This window comes from Oncorhynchus nerka, linkage group LG10, assembly GCF_034236695.1.
Source record: "Oncorhynchus nerka isolate Pitt River linkage group LG10, Oner_Uvic_2.0, whole genome shotgun sequence".
Taxonomy (NCBI): Eukaryota; Metazoa; Chordata; class Actinopteri; order Salmoniformes; family Salmonidae; genus Oncorhynchus; species Oncorhynchus nerka.
This window is the reverse complement of record NC_088405.1, coordinates 13,374,303-13,401,422: the sequence shown is the minus strand read 5'-3', so window position 1 is coordinate 13,401,422 and position 27,120 is coordinate 13,374,303. Positions and strand designations below refer to the sequence as shown.

The window sequence follows — 27,120 nt, the reverse complement described above, 5'->3', positions numbered from 1 at the left end:
CAGCAGATGCTATTTAGAGTGACATTTTAATTTCAAAGTGTGTGTGTGTGTGTGTGTCCTCTCTATCTCTATCTAGAGTGTGTGGCCTCTCTCATCTCTGCAGGCCGTGCAGGTCAGGGAAGAGTTGGGTTCAGTGGTTCTGATGCAGACCGATGTGGTGCAGCAGCTTCCTCTTCCTCCCGACTGAAGACACACCTCCGGTTGAGAGACATCCACCACCCTCACATGAAGTCCCCTTCACACAGAGGGGTGGTTTTCGGACACATAATCTTAATTAATTTGGCCTAAGGCACTTTTCTGCTGATATTATGTAAATGAATTGGCTCTTGTTTGTGTGGTCAGATGTTACTGGACATGTTTATACATGTTTGTATGATTGCCTGTATTGTTTGCATTTGATGCTTGTTAATAAAATATAGTATTGGTCTGTTTTCAGACACCTTTCCTAGTTCCCTTTCCTTCACCGCCAGTAGATGGAGATAGTAGCCTATTGATTTTAGTGAGGCCATCTGCTGGGGAGCTGAGGTTGGATGCATCTCCCGCCAACCGACGACCATGGCCTCTGAGGCAGCAGCCGCGGATGATGCTGCGACGACAGGAGGACCGCCCGAATGCACCGAGATGGAGGAGCAGGTATGCAACGTTTGTAAGCCGGCAAAACTGGCATGATTTAGTGAGGTATTTTATGGAAGATCTGACAATGCAATACGGCTAACGCTGATATGTATATGCTGAAATAACTCCATAGACAATTAGCATTTCAGAAAAAGCACCATAGGCCCAGTAAATAGGCACATCCTTAGGATGTGGGAAAAGATAGTGATGGAATAAAAGGAGACGCGTGTTTGAATTCCGTTCCTGTGGGCATAAAAATGGAATGTCTGGTGCAGAGTGGAAGTGCACTGCGGCGTTTGTAAAAGAAGCATTGATTTGAAATGACATGAAAACCTAGCAGCTGTCTATACCGGCATGTAGCCAACCGATGTATAAAAATAGCCAGGCACCAACACGCATCACAGGTCATGCATGCATGACGCTTTCGCTGCCGAATTCATGGTCAATTGTAGGATAAATGCGCTGGTTGGGCGAACCCACAGAGTCCGACATGCTCCGTTTTGGACGTGCTGTGAAGCGGAAGTTGGCCGGCTCTCTGGAAGGTAGTTTTTGTCTACAAGATGATTGGAGAGCGAAAGCCTGTTCTATATTCTGTATCGGATTGTGATGATAGCAGACAGGCTAAATTAGCTTTGGATAAATGCACTGCTGATTCACGAAAGAGCGAACCGGCACCAGTTGGAATGTTATTGCGCCTATAAATGAATTTGCTGTTACAGTTACAACAGAATATATGGCTGCTCCGTTTATTACGATGGAGTCCCGCTGCCATATATAGGCTACCTAAACTGAAGAAAATCATAGGAAGGTGTCGTGGTAGGAGTGTCGTGGTTTGTTTTTGTAGTTTATAATTTGTCTCGCTAATTCTCTGTTAATGTAATTTAGTAGTAGAATAACAGGTGCATGTATTCCAGGGAGAGACTTCTCCTTCTCGAAACCCAACCTACTCTATCTACCACGTTGCAATATAACCTACCTACACCGTTGGCTAGGCAGACACACACAGACTACAGTGCAGGTGGCTACATTGTTGCTCTTCATCCCCAGTAGGCTACTGAACGTCTCCTTGAGGAGAAGGACTATTTCAGGTGAGTCCCTGTCACAATGTTGGACAAGCTGTTATTCCTAGTTGACTAAATTAAGCATTCAGCTTGTGTTTTCGTGTTTTTATATAGTTTGTGATTGTCCCTCTTTCAAAGATTAGGTAGGTTAAACGTATAGTACAGTATCAGTGGGTATCTGATATAATAACGACAAATCGGTGTGACACTCGCCGTTAGCATCAAATGTAGCCTACCTGGCTTCCAATTTATTTTCTTAATTTGAAGTAATCTGGTGAACACAGTAGTTTACTTCAACATCTTGTTGAATGGATCAAATGATACCTTTTTTACCCTTTTCTTATTTTTATGGAGCTTCTTTAAACTTGAACTGGACTCTTTCATCTGTAAATATCAAGTATTTCAGATCATTTGCGGTCTGCAATTTGATTAATAAAAATGTTGAACTTCAAGCAGAAAGAATAGAACCGTGGACAAATTCCCTTAAAGTGAATGAATACGTCTGTCTGTGTAGATGGGCTTTATAATGTCTCACTTATCAATATCCTATATTACAACGTTATTACAGCACAATGTCCTGGCTATTACTATTATAACAATAGTACCGGTCTGTACATATGCTGCCATGTGGAATTGTGTCAAAGAAGGTGACCTTGATCGAATGAGTCAGATTACGGAGTGGTTTCCCTCTAATCTCGTCACAGTGGAATGAAAGATGCTGGATTATGTGAGGGAGAACGGGGAAGCCAAGACAGAGAAAGGGAGACAAACAGGGGAAGCCAACACAGAGAAAGGGAGACAAACAGGGGAAGCCAACACAGAGAAAGGGAGACAAACAGGGGAAGCCAACACAGAGAAAGGGAGACAAACAGGGGAAGCCAACACAGAGAAGGGGAGACAAACAAGGGAAGCCAACACAGAGAAAGGGAGACAAACAGGGGAAGCCAACACAGAGAAAGGGAGACAAACAGGGGAAGCCAACACAGAGAAAGGGAGACAAACAGGGGAAGCCAACACAGAGAAAGGGAGACAAACAGGGGAAACCAACACAGAGAAAGGGAGACAAACAGGGGAAGCCAACAGAGAGAAAGGGAGACAAACAAGGGAAGCCAACACAGAGAAAGGGAGACAAACAGGGAAGCCAACACAGAGAAAGGGAGACAAACAGGGAAGCCAACACAGAGAAAGGAGACAAACAGGGGAAGCCAACCCAGAGAAAGGGAGACAAACAGGGGAAGCCAACACAGAGAAAGGGAGACAAACAGGGGAAGCCAACACAGAGAAAGGGAGACAAACAGGGGAAGCCAACACAGAGAAAGGGAGACAAACAGGGGAAGCCAACACAGAGAAAGGGAGACAAACAAGGGAAGCCAACACAGAGAAAGGGAGACAAACAAGGGAAGCCAACACAGAGAAAGGGAGACAAACAAGGGAAGCCAACACAGAGAAAGGGAGACAAACAAGGGAAGCCAGGGAAAGGAGGCAGGGATTAAAGATGATTTTGAACCAGGGTGCGTCCCAAATGGTACCCTATTGCCTATATAAACCACTATATCCCTATGGGCCTTGGTGAAAAGTTGTGCACTACGTAGGGAATAGGGTGCCAGTCAGGGTTGCTCTACGACCTAGATTCAATGCAGGCCAAGTTACAGGCACGCCACCACCAGACCTGGGTTCATATTCTGTTTTGAACTCTCTCAAATACTTTGATCGTTTGCTTTAGCCTGCCTGGAGTGCCAGATGGGCAGGGTTTACAGTTGTGGGACTATTCTATTGGTCCCATTAAACCAGGCAAGATCAATCAAGCACAGAGAAAGCATTTGAAATGATTTTCAAATAATATTTCAACACAGGTCTGCTACAGGACACAGACACAGATTCATGGCAGCTAGTTGCTGAGAAGATGTCATTTAGTTCACTTTCTGTTGTCCGTAATGAGCAAGTCCTTAGTTGGTCTGCATCCCAAATGACAACCAATTTTCCATATTTTCCATATTTTGACCAGGGTCCTATATGGGCTCTGGCCAAAGATAGTGCACTACTTTTGACCAGGGTCCTATATGGGCTCTGGCCAAAGATAGTGCACTACTTTTGACCAGGGTCCTATATGGGCTCTGGCCAAAGATAGTGCACTACTTTTGACCAGGGTCCTATATGGGCTCTGGCCAAAGATAGTGCACTACGTCTGGAATATGGTGGTGCCCTTTGTAACGCAGCCTGGTGTGTTTTCCCTGTATGTGCTACTGCGTCTGTTTCTGCAACGAGACCCTTAATGCCATAGGTGGTAGTACACTTGCCCGTAACCATAGTCGCCGGTTCACGTCCTGCCCCGGATGGTCTCCCTCAATTGCTACTTGGGCTGCAACATTCGGGTAACTTTCCCCAAATTCCCACGTTTTCCTGAAACCCTGGTTGGAGGATTCCTGGATTTCCTACCTATTCCTTCCTGATTCCATGAATCTTCTAACTGGGGTTTCGGGAAAACCTGGGAATTTTGGGAAAGAAACCCAATTCACAACACTGGGCCATAATGCTGTGAAGGGGGGTGATTGATTTTTTTACATTTGTTTTTCGTCTTCCAGTTGGCGGAGGGAAGGATGAAGGCAGACGAGGAAGCTCCTCCCCCCTCCCCGGGGCTGGGGGGTTCGGCGATCCGGTGTCGGGAAGTGTGTCGGTCGTACGGTGAACTCAAAGTCCTGAGTAATCTCAACTTGACCGTACCACAGGGACAGATGTGAGTAAACCACATTAACACTACAACCTTACCCAGTCCTAACCCTGACCTTACACCATGACACTGACCTCAGTAGTGCGTACTGCCCTGTGGGCTATTCAATCAGAAAAGGTTGTCCTGAGTGTCCAGGATAAGTCAAAACACCACTTCACCCCGCAGTAAGACAGAGCATGTTAATATCGCTAATAAGTAATGGACTTACATGTTATTAATATGTAATGGTCTTTCATGTTATTAATATGTAATGGTCTTTCATGTTATTAATATGTAATGGTATTTCATGTTATTAATATGTACTGGTCTTACATGTTATTAATATGTAATGGTCTTTCATGTTATTAATATGTAATGGTCTTTTATGTTATTAATATTTTAATGGTCTTTCATGTTATTAATATGTAATGGTCTTTCATGTTATTAATATGTAATGGTATTTCATGTTATTAATATGTAATGGTCTTTCATGTTATTAATATGTACTGGTCTTACATGTTATTAATATGTAATGGTCTTTCATGTTATTAATATGTAATGTTCTTACATGTTATTAATATGTAATGGTCTTTCATGTTATTAATATGTAATGATCTTACATGTTATTAATATGTAATGATCTTACATGTTATTAATATGTAATGGTGTTTTTGTCCACACACTGATGATAGCCTAACAGCTGAAATGTTTGTTGCCTCAACAGTAGTGGCTGAATATTGTCCTTTGACAGTTGCAACAGCTGAATACTTTCTCTTCAGCACAATTCTCTTTCTTATAAAGTATTGTTGTTTCAACATCTCTGTCCCTTAGTGGCAGGTGACGTGAGCTCCACTGACACACAGCTCAATTAGATTTGATTTACACAGAGCCTCAGATTCCATTACAAAGGGCCCTGGGTCTGAACCTAGTGAAAAGCCGGAGTAGGGCGACAGGGTGGTAAACACTCAGAGGAGGAGGAGTAGGGTGGGGACCACTCAGAGGAGGAGGAGGAGTAGGGTGGTGAACACTCAGAGAAGGAGGAGTAGGGTGGTGAACACTCAGAGGAGGAGGAGTAGGGTGGTGAACACTCAGAGGAGGAGGAGGAGTAGGGTGGTGAACACTCAGAGAAGGAGGAGTAGGGTGGTGAACACTCAGAGGAGGAGGAGTAGGGTGGTGAACACCCAGAGGAGGAGGAGGAGTAGGGTGGTGAACACTCAGAGAAGGAGGAGTAGGGTGGTGAACACTCAGAGGAGGAGGAGGAGTAGGGTGGTGAACACTCAGAGAAGGAGGAGTAGGGTGGTGAACACTCAGAGAAGGAGGAGTAGGGTGGTGAACACTCAGAGGAGGAGGAGGAGTAGGGTGGTGAACACCCAGAGGAGGAGGAGTAGGGTGGTGAACACTCAGAGAAGGAGGAGTAGGGTGGTGAACACTCAGAGGAGGAGGAGTAGGGCGACAGGCTGGTAAACACTCAGAGGAGGAGGAGTAGGGTGGTAAACACCCAGAGGAGGAGGAGTAGGGTGCTGAACACTCAGAGGAGGAGGAGTAGGGTGGTGAACACTCAGAGAAGGAGGAGTAGGGTGGTGAACACTCAGAGGAGGAGGAGGAGTAGGGTGGTGAACACCCAGAGGAGGAGGAGTAGGGTGACAGGGCGGTAAACACTCAGAGGAGGAGGAGTAGGGGGGTAAACACTCAGAGAAGGAGGAGTAGGGGGTAAACACTCAGATAAGGAGGAGTAGGGGGTAAACACTCAGAGGAGGAGGAGTAGGGTGCTGAACACTCAGAGGAGGAGGAGTAGGGGGTAAACACTCAGAGGAGGAGGAGTAGGGGGGTAAACACTCAGAGGAGGAGGAGTAGGGGGGTAAACACTCAGAGGAGGAGGAGTAGGGGGGTAAACACTCAGAGGAGAAGGAGTAGGGTGGTAAACACTCAGAGAAGGAGGAGTAGGGTGGTGAACACTCAGAGAAGGAGGAGTAGGGGGGTAAACACTCAGAGGAGGAGGAGTAGGGGGGTGAACACTCAGAGGAGGAGGAGTAGGGTGACAAGGTGGACTGGAGAAAGAAAATAATATAAGAAATAGATTAAGAAAACCCAGTAAAATAAATATCTACAGTATTTAATGAAGAGCCTCTTGTTGATGTTGAAACTATCTTTCTCCTTCCTCTCTTTCTCTCGCTCTCTTGCTCTTTCTGTCTCTGTTTTTGTTTCTCTTTCTCTTTCTCTCTTTCTCTCTGTCCCCCTCTCTCACACACACACACACACACACACACACACACACACACACACACACACACACACACACACACACACACACACACACACACACACACACACACACACACACACACACACACACACACACACACACACAGCCAACTGCTTAATCTGCGTTATTCTGTGAGTTGAGTGGACTTCAAAAGGACAAGAACTTGAGCAAATGTGTTAAAGTTTGTTTACTGAACTCTGCTCGAAGTGAGCTGCATTTGAACAAGCTTGTTTAGTAAAATTACTAATTCATGTTTGCTCAGAACCACACACATCATTACAATATTTCCCACCATGCTCTTGCAGGTTGATTTTCAGAATTGTTTGTTTCAATACCTGTTTTTTAATGTAGCATACACATTTGTTGGTTGATTAGTCTTATGCTACACAAACATAAATAAGATAATAGATGTTTCTAAACTAATCCAATCTGTTCGTAGTTGCACCTATTAATGAGATGGCTGTTCCAGGTAAGATGATTTAGGTCGTCTCAATAATCTTCCCTACCCCTGCAGTCATCCTCAATGCAGGTAGCGCATTAATTAAAAGTTCCAGTTGTTGAATATCCTTACTCTGGCTGGATTCCAATAGGAATTACACATCACTTTTCAAGCCAGCATAATATTACTTACAGGCTTGATGTGGTGTGTAAAACAGGAGCTTCAAACAACAGTTTTAGGGTGGAACTTGGCCCTCAATGGAAGGCCTTATGATTTTTGGTCATAAAGAATATAATTATTAAGATAACATTCACTTGGTGAAGGCTACAGGAATGAAAGCCATTCAACAACCATGTCTCTGTCATTAACAAATACAGTCATGGGTGGTAACTACAATTCACTTGAAAAGGCAAGGCACACTGGGAAATATGAAAATACATTCTCAGATTGAATTGTATGTTTACTGAACCTAAAATGTAAAGTTGAGTGAACATACAATTCAACTTGAGAATTTCTGTAGGGTCAGCCAATATGTTAAAATGTTGAGCAAACTCACAATCCTCAGCCAATATGTTAAAATGTTGAGCAAACTCACAATCCCCTTGCAGCGTTACAAAAGTATGTTGAATCAACATATTTTTCTTTTTACAGTGCTGTTATTCTGTGTTGTATTTCTCCACAGTATAATTCGCACTCTGCTTAAAACCTAATGATACTCTCTACCTTCAAACTGAACTCTGGGCCTCCAAGCCAGTTCCACTGCATTGCTCCCCTCTAATCAGGGACTGGTTTAGACCTGGGACACCAGGTGGGTGATTCCCCTCTAACCAGGGACTGATTTAGACCTGGGACACCAGGTGGGTGATTCCCCTCTAATCAGGGACTGATTTAGACCTGGGACACCAGGTGGGTGATTCCCCTCTAATCAGGGACTGATTTAGACCTGGGACACCAGGTGGGTGATTCCCCTCTAATCAGGGACTGATTTAGACCTGGGACACCAGGTGGGTGATTCCCCTCTAATCAGGGACTGATTTAGACCTGGGACACCAGGTGGGTGATTCCCCTCTAATCAGGGACTGATTTAGACCTGGGACACCAGGTCCTTGCAATTAATGATCAGGGAGAACAGAAAAGCAGCAGGCTCCCGGACCTCGTAGGGTCAGAGTTGAATACCCCTGATCTAAACCTTAAAGTAGACAATGTCATTGGGTTCTTTTGCATATATAAATTACGTTTAACATGGATTCCCATGTGAATCATGCATCAATGTCATTGGAAGTTCATACTGGCATATCATACTATACTGTCATACTATACTGTCATACTATACTATCATAATATGATATACTATGATATACTATCATACTATACTATCATATCATACGATACTATCATACTATACTATCATACTATACTATCATACTGTACTATCATATCATACTATACTATCATACTGTACTATCATATCATACTATACTATCATACTATCATATCATACTATACTATCATACTGTACTATCATATCATACTATATTATCATACTATCATATCATACTATTGTACTATACTATCATACTATGATATACTATCATACTGTACTATACTATCATACGGTACTATCATATCATACTATACTATACTATCATATCATACTATACTGTCATACTATACTATCGTATCATACTACACTATAATACTATGATATACTATCATACTATACTATCATACTATACTATCATACTATACTATCATATCATACTATACTATCATACTATACTATCGTATCATACTATACTATGATACTATACTATCGTATCATACTATACTATGATACTATACTATCGTATCATACTATCATACTATACTATCATACTGTAGTAATATGTATGATTTACTGCAAATGTTCTTCCTGTTATCTTACAGCTACGGCCTGCTGGGTCCGAGTGGGTGTGGGAAGACCACACTGTTGAAATGCATTGTGGGAACACTGAAGATCTCCCGAGGGCACATCAGCGTGTTGGGGAAGCCGCCCGCATTTCCTGGTCACCAGGTCCCTGGGAGGATGGTGGGGTACATGCCACAGGTAAACTGTTAACTTATAGGTACACAACATACCACAGGTAAATAGATTCATAGATGACGCAATCTCTATCGCACTCCACACTGCACTTTCCCTCCTGGACAAGAGGAACACCTATGTGAGAATGCTGTTCATAGACTACAGCTCTGTGTTCAACACCATAGAGCCCTCCAAGCTCATCACTAAGCTCAGGACCCTGGGACTGAACACCTCCCTGTGCAACTGGATCGTGGACTTCCTGACGGGCTGCCCCCAGATGGTGAGGGTAGGTTACAACACCTCCGCCACACTGATCCTCAACACGGGGGCCCATCAGGGTTGCGTGCTTAGTCCCCTCCTGTACTTCCAGTTCACCCACAACTGCGTGGCCGCGCACGACTCCAACACCATCATTAAGTTTGCTGACGACACAACGGTGGTTGGCCTGATCACCACTTGACGACAAATGAGCTGATAATGGACTACAGGAAATGGAGTGCCGAGCACGCCCCCATCATCGAGAGCTTCAATTTCTTTGGTGTCCACGTCACTAAGTAATAATTATGGTCCACACACACCAACACAGTCATGAAGAAGGCACGACAACTCCTCTCTCCCCTCAGGAGGCTAATAATATTTAGCATGGGCCCTCAGATCCTCAAAAAGTTCTACAGCTGCACCATTGAGAGCATCTTGACTTGTTGCATCACTGCTTGGTATGGCAACTGCTTGGCATCCGACCTCAAGGCACTACAGAGGGTAGTGCATACGGTCCCAGTAGTTCACCGGGGCAGAGCTCCCTGCCATCCAGGACCTCTATACCAGGCGGTGTCAGAAGAAGACCCTAAATATTGTAAAAGACTCCAGCCACCCATGCCATAGACTGTTCTCTCTGCTACCGCAAGGCAAGCGGTGCCGATGCACCAAGTCTAGAACCAACAGGACCCTGAACAGCTGCTACCCCAAAGCCATACGACTGCTACTTAGTTAAATAGTTTACCAATTGCTACCCCCAAGCCATACGACTGCTAGTTAGTTAAATAGTTTACCAGCTGCTACCCCAAAGCCATACGACTGCTAGTTAGTTAAATAGTTTACCAGCTGCTACCCCAAAGCCATACGACTGCTAGTTAGTTAAATAGTTTACCAGCTGCTACCCCAAAGCCATACGACTGCTAGTTAGTTAAATAGTTTACCAGCTGCTACCCCAAAGCCATACGACTGCTAGTTGCACAGGGAGGTGTTCAGTCCCAGGGTCCTGAGCTTAGTGATGAGCTTGGAGGGCTCTATGGTGTTGAACACAGAGATGTAGTCTATGAACAGCATTCTCACATAGGTGTTCCTCTTGTCCAGGAGGGAAAGTGCATATAGCCAAGTTATCGTTACTCATTGTGTATTTATTCCTCGTGTTATAATTGTTCTATTTTTCTCTCTGCATTGTTGGGAAGGGCCCCGTAAGTAAGCATTTCACTGTTAGTCTACACCTGTTGTTTACGAAGCATGTGACAAATAAGATTTGATTTGATTTGACAGATGCACAAACCTCAGTTCCAAATGAACTCCTAACCTTTTAGACACTATGGAAGTGTATCGACATATGACTATAAATACCATGACAACATGATATGTCAACATAGCATACTGTAGCAAAACACACCATTTTAATTTGTCTCGTAATTTAGTTCTTGTCTATCTTCATTTAAAATGTGTATAGAAAACGTTTAGTATTTTTATCTTTCTCACCTTTGTAATAAATGTGCTGTATAAATAAAGTTTGATTTGATATCAACACAACACATACCATGACATAACATTGTGTTTCTCCTTTAGGACCTGGCATTGTACAATGAGTTTACCATCAGTGACACCCTGACGTTCTTCGGAAGGATCCACGGCCTGTCATCTACGGACACCCAGGCACGCATGGACTTCCTGGTGGACTTCCTGGACCTACCTCAGAAGAGCAAACTAGTCCGAAACCTCAGGTAACACAACCGTGTCAACACAGTGGTGTCAAACATACGAGCCCATTAAATATGGCCCACGGATGGGTTGGATTTATATCATTGTTCATTTATTTGTTTTAATTAGGGAGAAAACAATCTCAATACACATTCAAATAACAAAAACCAAATGGAAACTATGTATAAATGATAATGTACCTACATCTATAGTCTCTACACTCTGTCCAGCTGGATAACAGTCATCTATAGTCTCTACACTCTGTCCAGCTAGATAACAGTCATCTATAGTCTCTACACTCTGTCCAGCTGGATAACAGTCATCTATAGTCTCTACACTCTGTCCTAACAGTCATCTATAGTCTCTTCACTCTGTCCAGCTGGATAACAGTCATCTATAGTCTCTTCACTCTGTCCAGCTTGATAACAGTCATCTATAGTCTCTTCACTCTGTCCAGCTGGATAACAGTCATCTATAGTCTCTTCACTCTGTCCAGCTGGATAACAGTCATCTATAGTCTCTTCACTCTGTCCAGCTGGATAACAGTCATCTATAGTCTCTTCACTCTGTCCAGCTTGATAACAGTCATCTATAGTCTCTTCACTCTGTCCAGCTAGATAACAGTCATCTATAGTCTCTACACTCTGTCCTAACAGTCATCTATAGTCTCTTCACTCTGTCCAGCTTGATAACAGTCATCTATAGTCTCTTCACTCTGTCCAGCTTGATAACAGTCATCTATAGTCTCTTCACTCTGTCCAGCTGGATAACAGTCATCTATAGTCTCTTCACTCTGTCCAGCTTGATAACAGTCATCTATAGTCTCTACACTCTGTCCAGCTGGATAACAGTCATCTATAGTCTCTTCACTCTGTCCAGCTTGATAACAGTCATCTATAGTCTCTTCACTCTGTCCAGCTGGATAACAGTCATCTATAGTCTCTTCACTCTGTCCAGCTAGATAACAGTCATCTATAGTGTCTTCACTCTGTCCAGCTGGATAACAGTCATCTATAGTCTCTACACTCTGTCCAGCTAGATAACAGTCATCTATAGTCTCTACACTCTGTCCAGCTTGATAACAGTCATCTATAGTCTCTACACTCTGTCCAGCTGATAACAGTCATCTATAGTCTCTACACTCTGTCCAGGTAGATAACAGTCATCTATAGTCTCTACACTCTGTCTAACACTCTGTCCAGCTTGATAACAGTCATCTATAGTCTCTACACTCTGTCCTAACAGTCATCTATAGTCTCTTCACTCTGTCCAGCTTGATAACAGTCATCTATAGTCTCTACACTCTGTCCAGCTAGATAACAGTCATCTATAGTCTCTACACTCTGTCCAGCTTGATAACAGTCATCTATAGTCTCTACACTCTGTCCTAACAGTCATCTATAGTCTCTTCACTCTGTCCAGCTTGATAACAGTCATCTATAGTCTCTTCACTCTGTCCAGCTAGATAACAGTCATCTATAGTCTCTACACTCTGTCCTAACAGTCATCTATAGTCTCTACACTCTGTCCTAACAGTCATCTATAGTCTCTTCACTCTGTCCTAACAGTCATCTATAGTCTCTTCACTCTGTCCTAACAGTCATCTATAGTCTCTTCACTCTGTCCAGCTAGATAACAGTCATCTATAGTCTCTACACTCTGTCCAGCTTGATAACAGTCATCTATAGTCTCTTCACTCTGTCCTAACAGTCATCTATAGTCTCTTCACTCTGTCCAGCTAGATAACAGTCATCTATAGTCTCTACACTCTGTCCAGCTTGATAACAGTCATCTATAGTCTCTTCACTCTGTCCAGCTGGATAACAGTCATCTATAGTCTACACTCTGTCCAGCTTGATAACAGTCATCTATAGTCTCTACACTCTGTCCTAACAGTCATCTATAGTCTCTTCACTCTGTCCAGCTTGATAACAGTCATCTATAGTCTCTTCACTCTGTCCAGCTTGATAACAGTCATCTATAGTGTCTTCACTCTGTCCAGCTTGATAACAGTCATCTATAGTCTCTTCACTCTGTCCTAACAGTCATCTATAGTCTCTTCACTCTGTCCAGCTTGATAACAGTCATCTATAGTCTCTACACTCTGTCCAGCTTAATAACAGTCATCTATAGTCTCTTCACTCTGTCCAGCTAGATAACAGTCATCTATAGTCTCTACACTCTGTCCAGCTTGATAACAGTCATCTATAGTCTCTTCACTCTGTCCAGCTAGATAACAGTCATCTATAGTCTCTACACTCTGTCCAGCTTGATAACAGTCATCTATAGTCTCTACACTCTGTCCTAACAGTCATCTATAGTCTGTCCAGCTTAACAGTCATCTCTTCACTCTGTCCAGCTTGATAACAGTCATCTATAGTCTCTTCACTCTGTCCAGCTGGATAACAGTCATCTATAGTCTCTACACTCTGTCCAGCTTGATAACAGTCATCTATAGTCTCTTCACTCTGTCCAGCTAGATAACAGTCATCTATAGTCTCTACACTCTGTCCAGCTTGATAACAGTCATCTATAGTCTCTACACTCTGTCCAGCTTGATAACAGTCATCTATAGTCTCTACACTCTGTCCTAACAGTCATCTATAGTCTCTTCACTCTGTCCTAACAGTCATCTATAGTCTCTACACTCTGTCCAGCTTGATAACAGTCATCTATAGTGTCTTCACTCTGTCCAGCTTGATAACAGTCATCTATAGTCTCTTCACTCTGTCCTAACAGTCATCTATAGTCTCTTCACTCTGTCCAGCTAGATAACAGTCATCTATAGTCTCTACACTCTGTCCAGCTTGATAACAGTCATCTATAGTCTCTTCACTCTGTCCTAACAGTCATCTATAGTCTCTTCACTCTGTCCAGCTAGATAACAGTCATCTATAGTCTCTACACTCTGTCCAGCTTGATAACAGTCATCTATAGTCTCTTCACTCTGTCCAGCTGGATAACAGTCATCTATAGTCTACACTCTGTCCAGCTTGATAACAGTCATCTATAGTCTCTACACTCTGTCCTAACAGTCATCTATAGTCTCTTCACTCTGTCCAGCTTGATAACAGTCATCTATAGTCTCTTCACTCTGTCCAGCTTGATAACAGTCATCTATAGTGTCTTCACTCTGTCCAGCTTGATAACAGTCATCTATAGTCTCTTCACTCTGTCCTAACAGTCATCTATAGTCTCTTCACTCTGTCCAGCTTGATAACAGTCATCTATAGTCTCTACACTCTGTCCAGCTTGATAACAGTCATCTATAGTCTCTTCACTCTGTCCAGCTAGATAACAGTCATCTATAGTCTCTACACTCTGTCCAGCTTGATAACAGTCATCTATAGTCTCTTCACTCTGTCCAGCTAGATAACAGTCATCTATAGTCTCTACACTCTGTCCAGCTTGATAACAGTCATCTATAGTCTCTACACTCTGTCCAGCTGGATAACAGTCATCTATAGTCTCTACACTCTGTCCAGCTTGATAACAGTCATCTATAGTCTCTTCACTCTGTCCAGCTAGATAACAGTCATCTATAGTCTCTACACTCTGTCCAGCTTGATAACAGTCATCTATAGTCTCTACACTCTGTCCAGCTTGATAACAGTCATCTATAGTCTCTACACTCTGTCCTAACAGTCATCTATAGTCTCTTCACTCTGTCCTAACAGTCATCTATAGTCTCTACACTCTGTCCAGCTTGATAACAGTCATCTATAGTGTCTTCACTCTGTCCAGCTTGATAACAGTCATCTATAGTCTCTTCACTCTGTCCAGCTTGATAACAGTCATCTATAGTCTCTTCACTCTGTCCAGCTGGATAACAGTCATCTATAGTCTCTTCACTCTGTCCAGCTGGATAACAGTCATCTATAGTGTCTTCACTCTGTCCAGCTTGATAACAGTCATCTATAGTCTCTACACTCTGTCCTAACAGTCATCTATAGTCTCTTCACTCTGTCCAGCTTGATAACAGTCATCTATAGTCTCTTCACTCTGTCCAGCTTGATAACAGTCATCTATAGTGTCTTCACTCTGTCCAGCTTGATAACAGTCATCTATAGTCTCTTCACTCTGTCCAGCTTGATAACAGTCATCTATAGTCTCTCTTCACTCTGTCCAGCTGGATAACAGTCATCTATAGTCTCTTCACTCTGTCCAGCTGGATAACAGTCATCTATAGTGTCTTCACTCTGTCCAGCTTGATAACAGTCATCTATAGTCTCTACACTCTGTCGTAACAGTCATCTATAGTCTCTTCACTCTGTCCAGCTTGATAACAGTCATCTATAGTCTCTGTCCAGCTTGATAACAGTCATCTATAGTCCAGCTTGATAACAGTCATCAGTCATCTCCATAGTAACAGTCATCTTCACACTCTGTCCAGCTTGATAACAGTCATCTATAGTCTCTACACTCTGTCCTAACAGTCATCTATAGTCTCTTCACTCTAACAGTCCAGCTGGATAACAGTCATCTATAGTCTCTACACTCTGTCCAGCTGATAACAGTCATCTATAGTCTCTTCACTCTGTCCAGCTGGATAACAGTCATCTATAGTCTCTACACTCTGTCCAGCTTGATAACAGTCATCTATAGTCTCTACACTCTGTCCAGCTTGATAACAGTCATCTATAGTCTCTACACTCTGTCCAGCTTGATAACAGTCATCTATAGTGTCTACACTCTGTCCAGCTTGATAACAGTCATCTATAGTCTCTTCACTCTGTCTAACAGTCTCTATGTCTCTTTTCCACTCCAGCTTGATAACAGTCATCTATAGTCTACACTCTGTCCAGCTTGATAACAGTCATCTATAGTGTCTACACTCTGTCCTAACAGTCATCTATAGTCTCTACACTCTGTCCAGCTTGATAACAGTCATCTATAGTCTCTTCACTCTGTCCAGCTTGATAACAGTCATCTATAGTCTCTTCACTCTGTCCAGCTAGATAACAGTCCTCTATAGTCTCTTCACTCTGTCCAGCTTGATAACAGTCATCTATAGTCTCAACACTCTGTCCAGCTTGATAACAGTCATCTATAGTCTCTTCACTCTGTCCAGCTTGATAACAGTCATCTATAGTGTCTTCACTCTGTCCAGCTTGATAACAGTCATCTATAGTCTCTACACTCTGTCCTAACAGTTATCTATAGTCTCTTCACTCTGTCCAGCTGGATAACAGTCATCTATAGTCTCTACACTCTGTCCAGCTGATAACAGTCATCTATAGTCTCTTCACTCTGTCCAGCTGGATAACAGTCATCTATAGTCTCTACACTCTGTCCAGCTTGATAACAGTCATCTATAGTCTCTTCACTCTGTCCAGCTTGATAACAGTCATCTATAGTCTCTTCACTCTGTCCAGCTTGATAACAGTCATCTATAGTCTCTACACTCTGTCCAGCTGATAACAGTCATCTATAGTCTCTTCACTGTCCAGCTTGATAACAGTCATCTATAGTATCTTCACTCTGTCCAGCTTGATAACAGTCATCTATAGTCTCTTCACTCTGTCCAGCTTGATAACAGTCATCTATAGTCTCTACACTCTGTCCAGCTTGATAACAGTCATCTATAGTCTCTTCACTCTGTCCAGCTGGATAACAGTCATCTATAGTCTCTACACTCTGTCCAGCTTGATAACAGTCATCTATAGTCTCTACACTCTGTCCTAACAGTCATCTATAGTCTCTACACTCTGTCCAGCTTGATAACAATCACCTATAGTCTCTTCACTCTGTCCAGCTTGATAACAGTCATCTATAGTCTCTACACTCTGTCCAGCTTGATAACAGTCACCTATAGTCTCTACACTCTGTCCAGCTTGATAACAGTCATCTATAGTCTCTACACTCTGTCCAGCTTGATAACAGTCATCTATAGTCTCTACACTCTGTCCAGCTTGATAACAGTCATCTATAGTGTCTACACTCTGTCCAGCTTGATAACAGTCATCTATAGTGTCTACACTCTGTCCAGCTTGATAACAGTCATCTATAGTCTACACTCTGTCCAGCTTGATAACAGTCATCTATAGTGTCTACACTCTGTCCTAACAGTCATCTATAGTCTCTACACTCTGTCCAGCTTGATAACAGTCATCTATAGTCTCTTCACTCTGTCCAGCTTGATAACAGTCATCTATAGTCTCTTCACTCTGTCCAGCTAGATAACAGTCCTCTATAGTCTCTTCACTCTGTCCAGCTTGATAACAGTCATCTATAGTCTCAACACTCTGTCCAGCTTGATAACAGTCATCTATAGTCTCTTCACTCTGTCCAGCTTGATAACAGTCATCTATAGTGTCTTCACTCTGTCCAGCTTGATAACAGTCATCTATAGTCTCTACACTCTGTCCTAACAGTCATCTATAGTCTCTTCACTCTGTCCAGCTGGATAACAGTCATCTATAGTCTCTACACTCTGTCCAGCTGATAACAGTCATCTATAGTCTCTTCACTCTGTCCAGCTGGATAACAGTCATCTATAGTCTCTACACTCTGTCCAGCTTGATAACAGTCATCTATAGTCTCTTCACTCTGTCCAGCTTGATAACAGTCATCTATAGTCTCTTCACTCTGTCCAGCTTGATAACAGTCATCTATAGTCTCTACACTCTGTCCAGCTGATAACAGTCATCTATAGTCTCTTCACTCTGTCCAGCTTGATAACAGTCATCTATAGTATCTTCACTCTGTCCAGCTTGATAACAGTCATCTATAGTCTCTTCACTCTGTCCAGCTTGATAACAGTCATCTATAGTCTCTACACTCTGTCCAGCTTGATAACAGTCATCTATAGTCTCTTCACTCTGTCCAGCTGGATAACAGTCATCTATAGTCTCTACACTCTGTCCAGCTTGATAACAGTCATCTATAGTCTCTACACTCTGTCCTAACAGTCATCTATAGTCTCTACACTCTGTCCAGCTTGATAACAGTCATCTATAGTCTCTTCACTCTGTCCAGCTTGATAACAGTCATCTATAGTCTCTACACTCTGTCCAGCTTGATAACAGTCATCTATAGTCTCTACACTCTGTCCAGCTTGATAACAGTCATCTATAGTGTCTACACTCTGTCCAGCTTGATAACAGTCATCTATAGTGTCTACACTCTGTCCAGCTTGATAACAGTCATCTATAGTCTACACTCTGTCCAGCTTGATAACAGTCATCTATAGTGTCTACACTCTGTCCTAACAGTCATCTATAGTCTCTACACTCTGTCCAGCTTGATAACAGTCATCTATAGTCTCTTCACTCTGTCCAGCTTGATAACAGTCATCTATAGTCTCTTCACTCTGTCCAGCTAGATAACAGTCCTCTATAGTCTCTTCACTCTGTCCAGCTTGATAACAGTCATCTATAGTCTCAACACTCTGTCCAGCTTGATAACAGTCATCTATAGTCTCTTCACTCTGTCCAGCTTGATAACAGTCACCTATAGTCTCTACACTCTGTCCAGCTTGATAACAGTCATCTATAGTCTCTACACTCTGTCCAGCTTGATAACAGTCATCTATAGTCTCAACACTCTGTCCAGCTTGATAACAGTCATCTATAGTCTCTTCACTCTGTCCAGCTGGATAACAGTCATCTATAGTCTCTACACTCTGTCCAGCTTGATAACAGTCATATATAGTCTCTACACTCTGTCCTAACAGTCATCTATAGTCTCTACACTCTGTCCAGCTTGATAACAGTCACCTATAGTCTCTTCACTCTGTCCAGCTTGATAACAGTCATCTATAGTCTCTACACTCTGTCCAGCTTGATAACAGTCACCTATAGTCTCTACACTCTGTCCAGCTTGATAACAGTCATCTATAGTCTCTACACTCTGTCCAGCTTGATAACAGTCATCTCCAGCTTGATAACAGTCATCTATAGTCTCTACACTCTGTCCAGCTTGATAACAGTCATATATAGTGTCTACACTCTGTCCAGCTTGATAACAGTCATCTATAGTGTCTTCACTCTGTCCAGCTTGATAACAGTCATCTATAGTGTCTACACTCTGTCCTAACAGTCATCTATAGTCTCTACACTCTGTCCAGCTTGATAACAGTCATCTATAGTCTCTTCACTCTGTCCAGCTTGATAACAGTCATCTATAGTCTCTTCACTCTGTCCAGCTTGATAACAGTCATCTATAGTCTCTTCACTCTGTCCAGCTTGATAACAGTCATCTATAGTCTCAACACTCTGTCCAGCTTGATAACAGTCATCTATAGTCTCTTCACTCTGTCCAGCTTGATAACAGTCACCTATAGTCTCTACACTCTGTCCAGCTTGATAACAGTCATCTATAGTCTCTACACTCTGTCCAGCTTGATAACAGTCATCTATAGTCTCAACACTCTGTCCAGCTTGATAACAGTCATCTATAGTCTCTTCACTCTGTCCAGCTTGATAACAGTCATCTATAGTCTCTACACTCTGTCCAGCTTGATAACAGTCACCTATAGTCTCTACACTCTGTCCAGCTTGATAACAGTCATCTATAGTCTCTACACTCTGTCCAGCTTGATAACAGTCATCTATAGTCTCTACACTCTGTCCAGCTTGATAACAGTCACCTATAGTCTCTACACTCTGTCCAGCTGATAACAGTCATCTATAGTGTCTTCACTCTGTCCAGCTTAATAACAGTCATCTATAGTCTCTACACTCTGTCCAGCTTGATAACAGTCATCTATAGTCTCTACACTCTGTCCAGCTTGATAACAGTCATCTATAGTCTCTACACTCTGTCCAGCTTGATAACAGTCATCTATAGTCTCTACACTCTGTCCAGCTTGATAACAGTCATCTATAGTCTCTACACTCTGTCCAGCTGATAACAGTCATCTATAGTGTCTTCATTCTGTCCAGCTTGATAACAGTCATCTATAGTCTCTTGATAACAGTCATCTATAGTCTCTAGATAACAGTCATCTATAGTCTCTAGATAACAGTCATCTAAACAGAAGTTATACAGTCGGGTGCATAAAACACTCCAAAAGCGATGTATAAAGGACTATATATATTTTTAAATGTTGACGTTAAGGAAATATAACACATTTTAAATGCGTCACTCCAGACCTCTGTGAAGAGCGTATGGGACCTGCAAGATGTTATGGTCCACGTTCATTTGGCGTGGGATAGTTTCCTGTTGCCCATGACGTTCATTTGGCGTGGGATAGTTTCCTGTTGCCCATGGCGTTCATTTGGCGTGGGATAGTTTCCTGTTGCCCATGACGTTCATTTGGCGTGGGATAGTTTCCTGTTGCCCATGACGTTCATTTGGCGTGGGATAGTTTCCTGTTGCCCATGACGTTCATTTGGCGTGGGATAGTTTCCTGTTGCCCATGATGTTCATTTGGCGTGGGATAGTTTCCTGTTGCCCATGACGTTCATTTGGCGTGGGATAGTTTCCTGTTGCCCATGATGTTCATTTGGCGTGGGATAGTTTCCTGTTGCCCATGACGTTCATTTGGCGTGGGATAGTTTCCTGTTGCCCATGATGTTCATTTGGCGTGGGATAGTTTCCTGTTGCCCATGACGTTCATTTGGCGTGGGATAGTTTCCTGTTGCCCATGACGTTCATTTGGCGTGGGATAGTTTCCTGTTGCCCATGACGTTCATTTGGCGTGGGATAGTTTCCTGTTGCCCATGACGTTCATTTGGCGTGGGGTAGTTTCCTGTTGCCCATGACGTTCATTTGGCGTGGGATAGTTTCCTGTTGCCCATGATGTTCATTTGGCGTGGGGTAGTTTCCTGTTGCCCATGACGTTCATTTGGCGTGGGATAGTTTCCTGTTGCCCATGATGTTCATTTGGCGTGGGATAGTTTCCTGTTGCCCATGACGTTCATTTGGCGTGGGATAGTTTCCTGTTGCCCATGATGTTCATTTGGCGTGGGATAGTTTCCTGTTGCCCATGATGTTCATTTGGCGTGGGATAGTTTCCTGTTGCCCATGACGTTCATTTGGCGTGGGATAGTTTCCTGTTGCCCATGATGTTCATTTGGCGTGGGATAGTTTCCTGTTGCCCATGACGTTCATTTGGCGTGGGATAGTTTCCTGTTGCCCATGACGTTCATTTGGCGTGGGATAGTTTCCTGTTGCCCATGATTTTCATTTGGCGTGGGATAGTTTCCTGTTGCCCATGACGTTCATTTGGCGTGGGATAGTTTCCTGTTGCCCATGATGTTCATTTGGCGTGGGATAGTTTCCTGTTGCCCATGACGTTCATTTGGCGTGGGATAGTTTCCTGTTGCCCATGACGTTCATTTGGCGTGGGATAGTTTCCTGTTGCCCATGACGTTCATTTGGCGTGGGATAGTTTCCTGTTAACTATGATGTTCATTTGGCGTGGGATAGTTTCCTGTTGCCCATGACGTTCATTTGGCGTGGGATAGTTTCCTGTTGCCCATGACGTTCATTTGGCGTGGGATAGTTTCCTGTTGCCCATGACGTTCATTTGGCGTGGGATAGTTTCCTGTTGCCCATGACGTTCATTTGGCGTGGGATGGTTTCCTGTTGCCCATGACGAGGAGGGGCCAAATACAGAGGCAGTGACCCATGTCCACATTATGGAGATGGAATGGAGTTATCAGTCCCCAGAACACACACACCTTTCTGGGTGAAAGGGTTAGTGGGTTGAAGGGTTGAATGGTTAGTGGGTTGAAGGGTAAGTGGGTTAAAGGGTTAGTGGGTTAGTGGTTTGAAGGGTTAGTGGTTTGAAGGGTTAGTGGGTTGAAGGGTTAGTGGGTTAAAGGGTTAGTGGGTTAAAGGGTTAGTGGGTTGAAGGGTTAGTGGGTTAAAGGGTTAGTGGGTTAAAGGGTTAGTGGGTTAAAGGGTTAGTGGGTTAGTGGTTTGAAGGGTTAGTGGGTTAAAGGGTTAGTGGTTTGAAGGGTTAGTGGGTTGAAGGGTTAGTGGGTTAAAGGGTTAGTGGGTTAAAGGGTTAGTGGGTTAAAGGGTTAGCGGGTTAAAGGGTTAGTGGGTTAGTGGTTTGAAGGGTTAGTGGTTTGAAGGGTTAGTGGGTTGAAGGGTTAGTGGGTTAAAGGGTTAGTGGGTTAAAGGGTTAGTGGGTTGAAGGGTTAGTGGATTGAAGGGTTGAATGGTTAGTGGATTGAAGGGTTAGTGGGTTGAAGGGTTAGTGGATTGAAGGGTTGAATGGTTAGTGGATTGAAGGGTTAGTGGGTTGAATGGTTAGTGGATTGAAGGGTTAGTGGGTTGAATGGTTAGTGGGTTGAAGGGTTAGTGGGTTGAAGGGTTAGTGGATTGAAGGGTTAATGGGTTAGTGGGTCTCAATCTCCTCCCTCTCTTCTAACCGGCATAGGTCCATTATTACATCATGCCCACAAAACCATGTGACCTGTGCCTAGAGACTGTGCCTAGAGACTATGCCTGAGTCCCCAATTGCACCCTATTCCCTATACACAGTGTCCTGGTCACTAGTAGTGCACTAGTATATCCCATTTTGATCTGGGGACAAAGTAGGCTACAGCCAAGGCTCAGATGGCTAGAAATAGAAGGAAACAGTTTCCTCCTGAGTGAGTTTCTGTTTGTGGGTCACGGCTTCTGTAAAAATGCTGTGTTTTTGCAATAGACATCTGTCAAGATGTCAATGCCAAAAGAAGGCTCCCTCACTGACTGTACAGAACCAACAGCTCTCAGTCCCAGTATCCTGACTGTACAGAACCAACAGCTCTCAGTCCCAGTATCCTGACTGTACAGAACCAACAGCTCTCAGTCCCAGTATCCTGCCTGACTGTACAGAACCAACAGCTCTCTGTCCCAGTATCCTGACTGTACAGAACCAACAGCTCTCAGTCCCAGTATCCTGACTGTACAGAACCAACAGCTCTCAGTCCCAGTATCCTGACTGTACAGAACCAACAGCTCTCAGTCCCAGTATCCAGAACAGAACCAACAGCTCTCTGTCCCAGTATCCTGACTGTACAGAACCAGTCCCAGTATCCTGACTCTCAGTCCCAGTATCCTGACTGTACAGAACCAACAGCTCTCAGTCCCAGTATTCTGACTGTACAGAACCAACAGCTCTCTGTCCCAGTATCCTGACTGTACAGAACCAACAGCTCTCAGTCCCAGTATCCTGACTGTACAGAACCAACAGCTCTCAGTCCCAGTATCCTGACTGTACAGAACCAACAGCTCTCAGTCCCAGTATCCTGACTGTACAGAACCAACAGCTCTCAGTCCCAGTATCCTGACTGTACAGAACCAACAGCTCTCAGTCCCAGTATCCTGACTGTACAGAACCAACAGCTCTCAGTCCCAGTATCCTGACTGTACAGAACCAACAGCTCTCAGTCCCAGTATCCTGACTGTACAGAACCAACAGCTCTCAGTCCCAGTATCCTGACTGTACAGAACCAACAGCTCTCAGTCCCAGTATCCTGACTGTACAGAACCAACAGCTCTCAGTCACAGTATCCTGACTGTACAGAACCAACAGCTCTCAGTCCCAGTATCCTGACTGTACAGAACCAACAGCTCTCAGTCCCAGTATCCTGACTGTACAGAACCAACAGCTCTCAGTCCCAGTATGCCTGACTGTACAGAACCAACAGCTCTCAGTCCCAGTATCCTGACTGTACAGAACCAACAGCTCTCAGTCCCAGTATCCTGACTGTACAGAACCAACAGCTCTCAGTCACAGTATCCTGACTGTACAGAACCAACAGCTCTCAGTCCCAGTATCCTGACTGTACAGAACCAACAGCTCTCAGTCCCAGTATCCTGACTGTACAGAACCAACAGCTCAGTCCCAGTATCCTGACTGTACAGAACCAACAGCTCTCAGTCCCAGTATCCTGCCTGACTGTACAAAACCAACAGCTCTCTGTCCCAGTATCCTGACTGTACACAGAACCAACAGCTCTCAGTCCCAGTATATTGACTGTACAGAACCAACAGCTCTCAGTCCCAGTATCCTGACTGTACAGAACCAACAGCTCTCAGTCCCCGTATTCTGACTGTACAGAACCAACAGCTCTCAGTCCCAGTATATTGACTGTACAGAACCAACAGCTCTCAGTCCCAGTATCTGACTGACAGAACCAACAGCTCCTCTGTCAGAACCAACAGCTCTCAGTCCCAGTATCCTGACTGTACAGAACCAACAGCTCTCAGTCCCAGTATCCTGACTGAACCAACAGAACCAACAGCTCTCAGTCCCAGTATCCTGACTGTACAGAGAACCAACAGCTGTACAGAACCAACAGTCCCAGTATCCTGACTGTACAGAACCAACAGCTCTCAGTCCCAGTATCCTGACTGTACAGAACCAACAGCTCCCAGTCCCAGTATCCTGACTGTACAGAACCAACAGCTCTCAGTCCCAGTATCCTGACAGAACCAACAGCTCTCAGTCCCAGTATCCTGACCTGTACAGAACCAACAGCTCTCAGTCCCAGTATCCTGACTGTACAGAACCAACAGCTCTCAGTCCCAGTATCCTGACCTGTACAGAACCAACAGCTCTCAGTCCCTCAGTCCCAGTATTCTGACTGTACAGAACCAACAGCTCTCAGTCCCAGTATCCTGACTGTACAGAACCAACAGCTCTCAGTCCCAGTATCCTGACTGTACAGAACCAACAGCTCTCAGTCCCAGTATCCTGACTGTACAGAACCACAGCTCTCAGTCCCAGTATCCTGACTGTACAGAAGCAAGGCCTCCAGATAAATGTGTCTTAACTAACTCACCAATTATGTCATAGTAGTGTAATTGGCCCTTGAACCTGTGAACAAACTGGTGTGGCCCCCAGCTCTCGGCATCCCCCCTACCTCACAAGGACCCAGTGCTGCCCTGTAGTACAATAAACATCCCCCTTATACCTCACAAGGACCCAGTACTGCCCTGTAGTACAAGAAACATCCCCCTTATACCTCACAAGGACCCAGTACTGCCCTGTAGTACAATAAACATCCCCTTATACCTCACAAGGACCCAGTACTGCCCTGTAGTACAATAAAACACCCCCTACCTCACAAGGACCCAGTACTGCCCTGTAGTACAAGAAACATCCCCCTTATACCTCACAAGGACCCAGTACTGCCCTGTAGTACAATAAACACCCCCTTATACCTCACAAGGACCCAGTACTGCCCTGTAGTACAAGAAACATCCCCCTTGTACCTCACAAGGACCCAGTACTGCCCTGTAGTACAATAAACATCCCTCTTATACCTCACAAGGACCCAGTACTGCCCTGTAGTACAATAAACATCCCTCTTGTACCTCACAAGGACCCAGTACTGCCCTGTAGTACAATAAACATCCCTCTTATACCTCACAAGGTTAATGTTGCAGGGTTTCTCTGCTGCCTTACCAGCCCTGCTAACACACCTACTACACTGAGAAACCAGTGAGTGTGACCCATGTCAAACAAGTGCAGCTGGATGGAACAGATATATCAGGTGTTTTATGTAACATTGTGTGTGTGTGTGTGTGTGTGTCTGTGTGTGTGTGTGTGTGTGTGTGTGTGTGTGTGTGTGTGTGTGTGTGTGTGTGTGTGTGTGTGTGTGTGTTACAGCGGAGGGCAGAAACGGAGGGTGTCTCTAGGAGCAGCCTTACTTCAAAACCCCCAGTTATTGATTCTGGATGAACCCACAGTCGGGGTGGACCCTGTGCTGAGAGCCAAGTATGTACTGGACACACACACACACTTCTACAACAATTCACCTGCTTCACATTTCCCCCTTTTACATCCAATATAATGAATGTCACATACAGTCTGAAGATAACAGAGTAGTTTATGAACAACACTCTGTCTCCAACAGTCTGAAGATAACAGAGTAGTTTATGAACAACACTCTGTCTCCAACAGTCTGAAGATAACAGAGTAGTTTATGAACAACACTCTGTCTCCAACAGTCTGAAGATAACAGAGTAGTTTATGAACAACACTCTGTCTCCAACAGTCTGAAGATAACAGAGTAGTTTATGAACAACACTCTGTCTCCAACAGTCTGAAAGATCAAAACACTCTCTGCCCCTCATTACAGAATCCATTTAGTCTCTCATTCAGAATGACTGTATACATCCTGTTGGAAGTATCTGGGTGTATAATCTGATTGTGTAATGATACCAGTGCTCTGTTACAAAGCCCAGCCAAATCAGTCCAGTCAGGGTAATCCCAGGCAGGTCATAAGGCTAAGGCTGTGTGTCAAATGGCACCCTATTCCCTTTATAGTGCACTATCAGGGCTCATAGAGCTCTGGTAAGTAGTGCCCTTTATAGAGAATAGGGTGCCAGATAGATGTTGCCCTTAAACTGAGTTGTGTTATGAACAACCTCTAGGATCTGGCAGCATCTAGAAGATAACAAACTGGAAAAGTATCAGTCGAACATCACCACTCTGTAGAGGAGGCCAGGCAAGCACGTGATAACACCTCTGATAGACACTACATAGAGGAGGCCAGGCAAGCCAATGTGGTAAGATACAGTCTATATACATGATAACTACCTACTGATAGACACTCCAAGGAGGTCAGGCAAGCCAAGAAACAGTCTATATACATGATAACTACCTACTGATAGACACTACATAGAAGGCCAGGCAAGCCAACTGTAAGATACAGTCTATATACATGATAACTACCTACTGATAGACACTACATAGAGGAGGCCAGGCAAGCCAATGTGGTAAGATACAGTCTATATACATGATAACTACCTACTGATAGACACAACATAGATAGGCCAGGCAAGCCAACGTGGTAAGATACAGTCTATATACGTGATAACTACCTACTGATAGACACTACATAGAGGAGGCCAGACAAGCCAACGTGGTAAGACACAGTCTATATACATGAACTGATAGACACTACATAGAGGAGGCCAGGCAAGCCAACGTGGTAAGATACAGTCTATATACATGATAACTACCTACTGATAGACACTACATAGAGAGGCCAGGCAAGCCAACGTGGTAAGATACAGTCTATATACATGATAACTACCTACTGATAGACACTACATAGA

General features: G+C 43.8%; 1 protein-coding gene across 1 annotated transcript; it reads left to right on the top strand.

Moving 5' to 3' along the window:
- Window positions 1-529: 529 nt before the first annotated feature.
- On the top strand, window positions 530-26,497 carry LOC135573619 (ABC transporter G family member 23-like). The gene is made up of 6 exons (XM_065022887.1): window positions 530-633; window positions 4,259-4,410; window positions 9,012-9,171; window positions 10,978-11,132; window positions 25,667-25,774; window positions 26,434-26,497. Exons 1-6 carry the CDS (start codon window positions 556-558, stop codon window positions 26,495-26,497), a joined length of 717 nt encoding a protein of 238 aa, XP_064878959.1. The 5' UTR covers window positions 530-555.
- The last annotated feature ends 623 nt before the right edge of the window (window positions 26,498-27,120 follow it).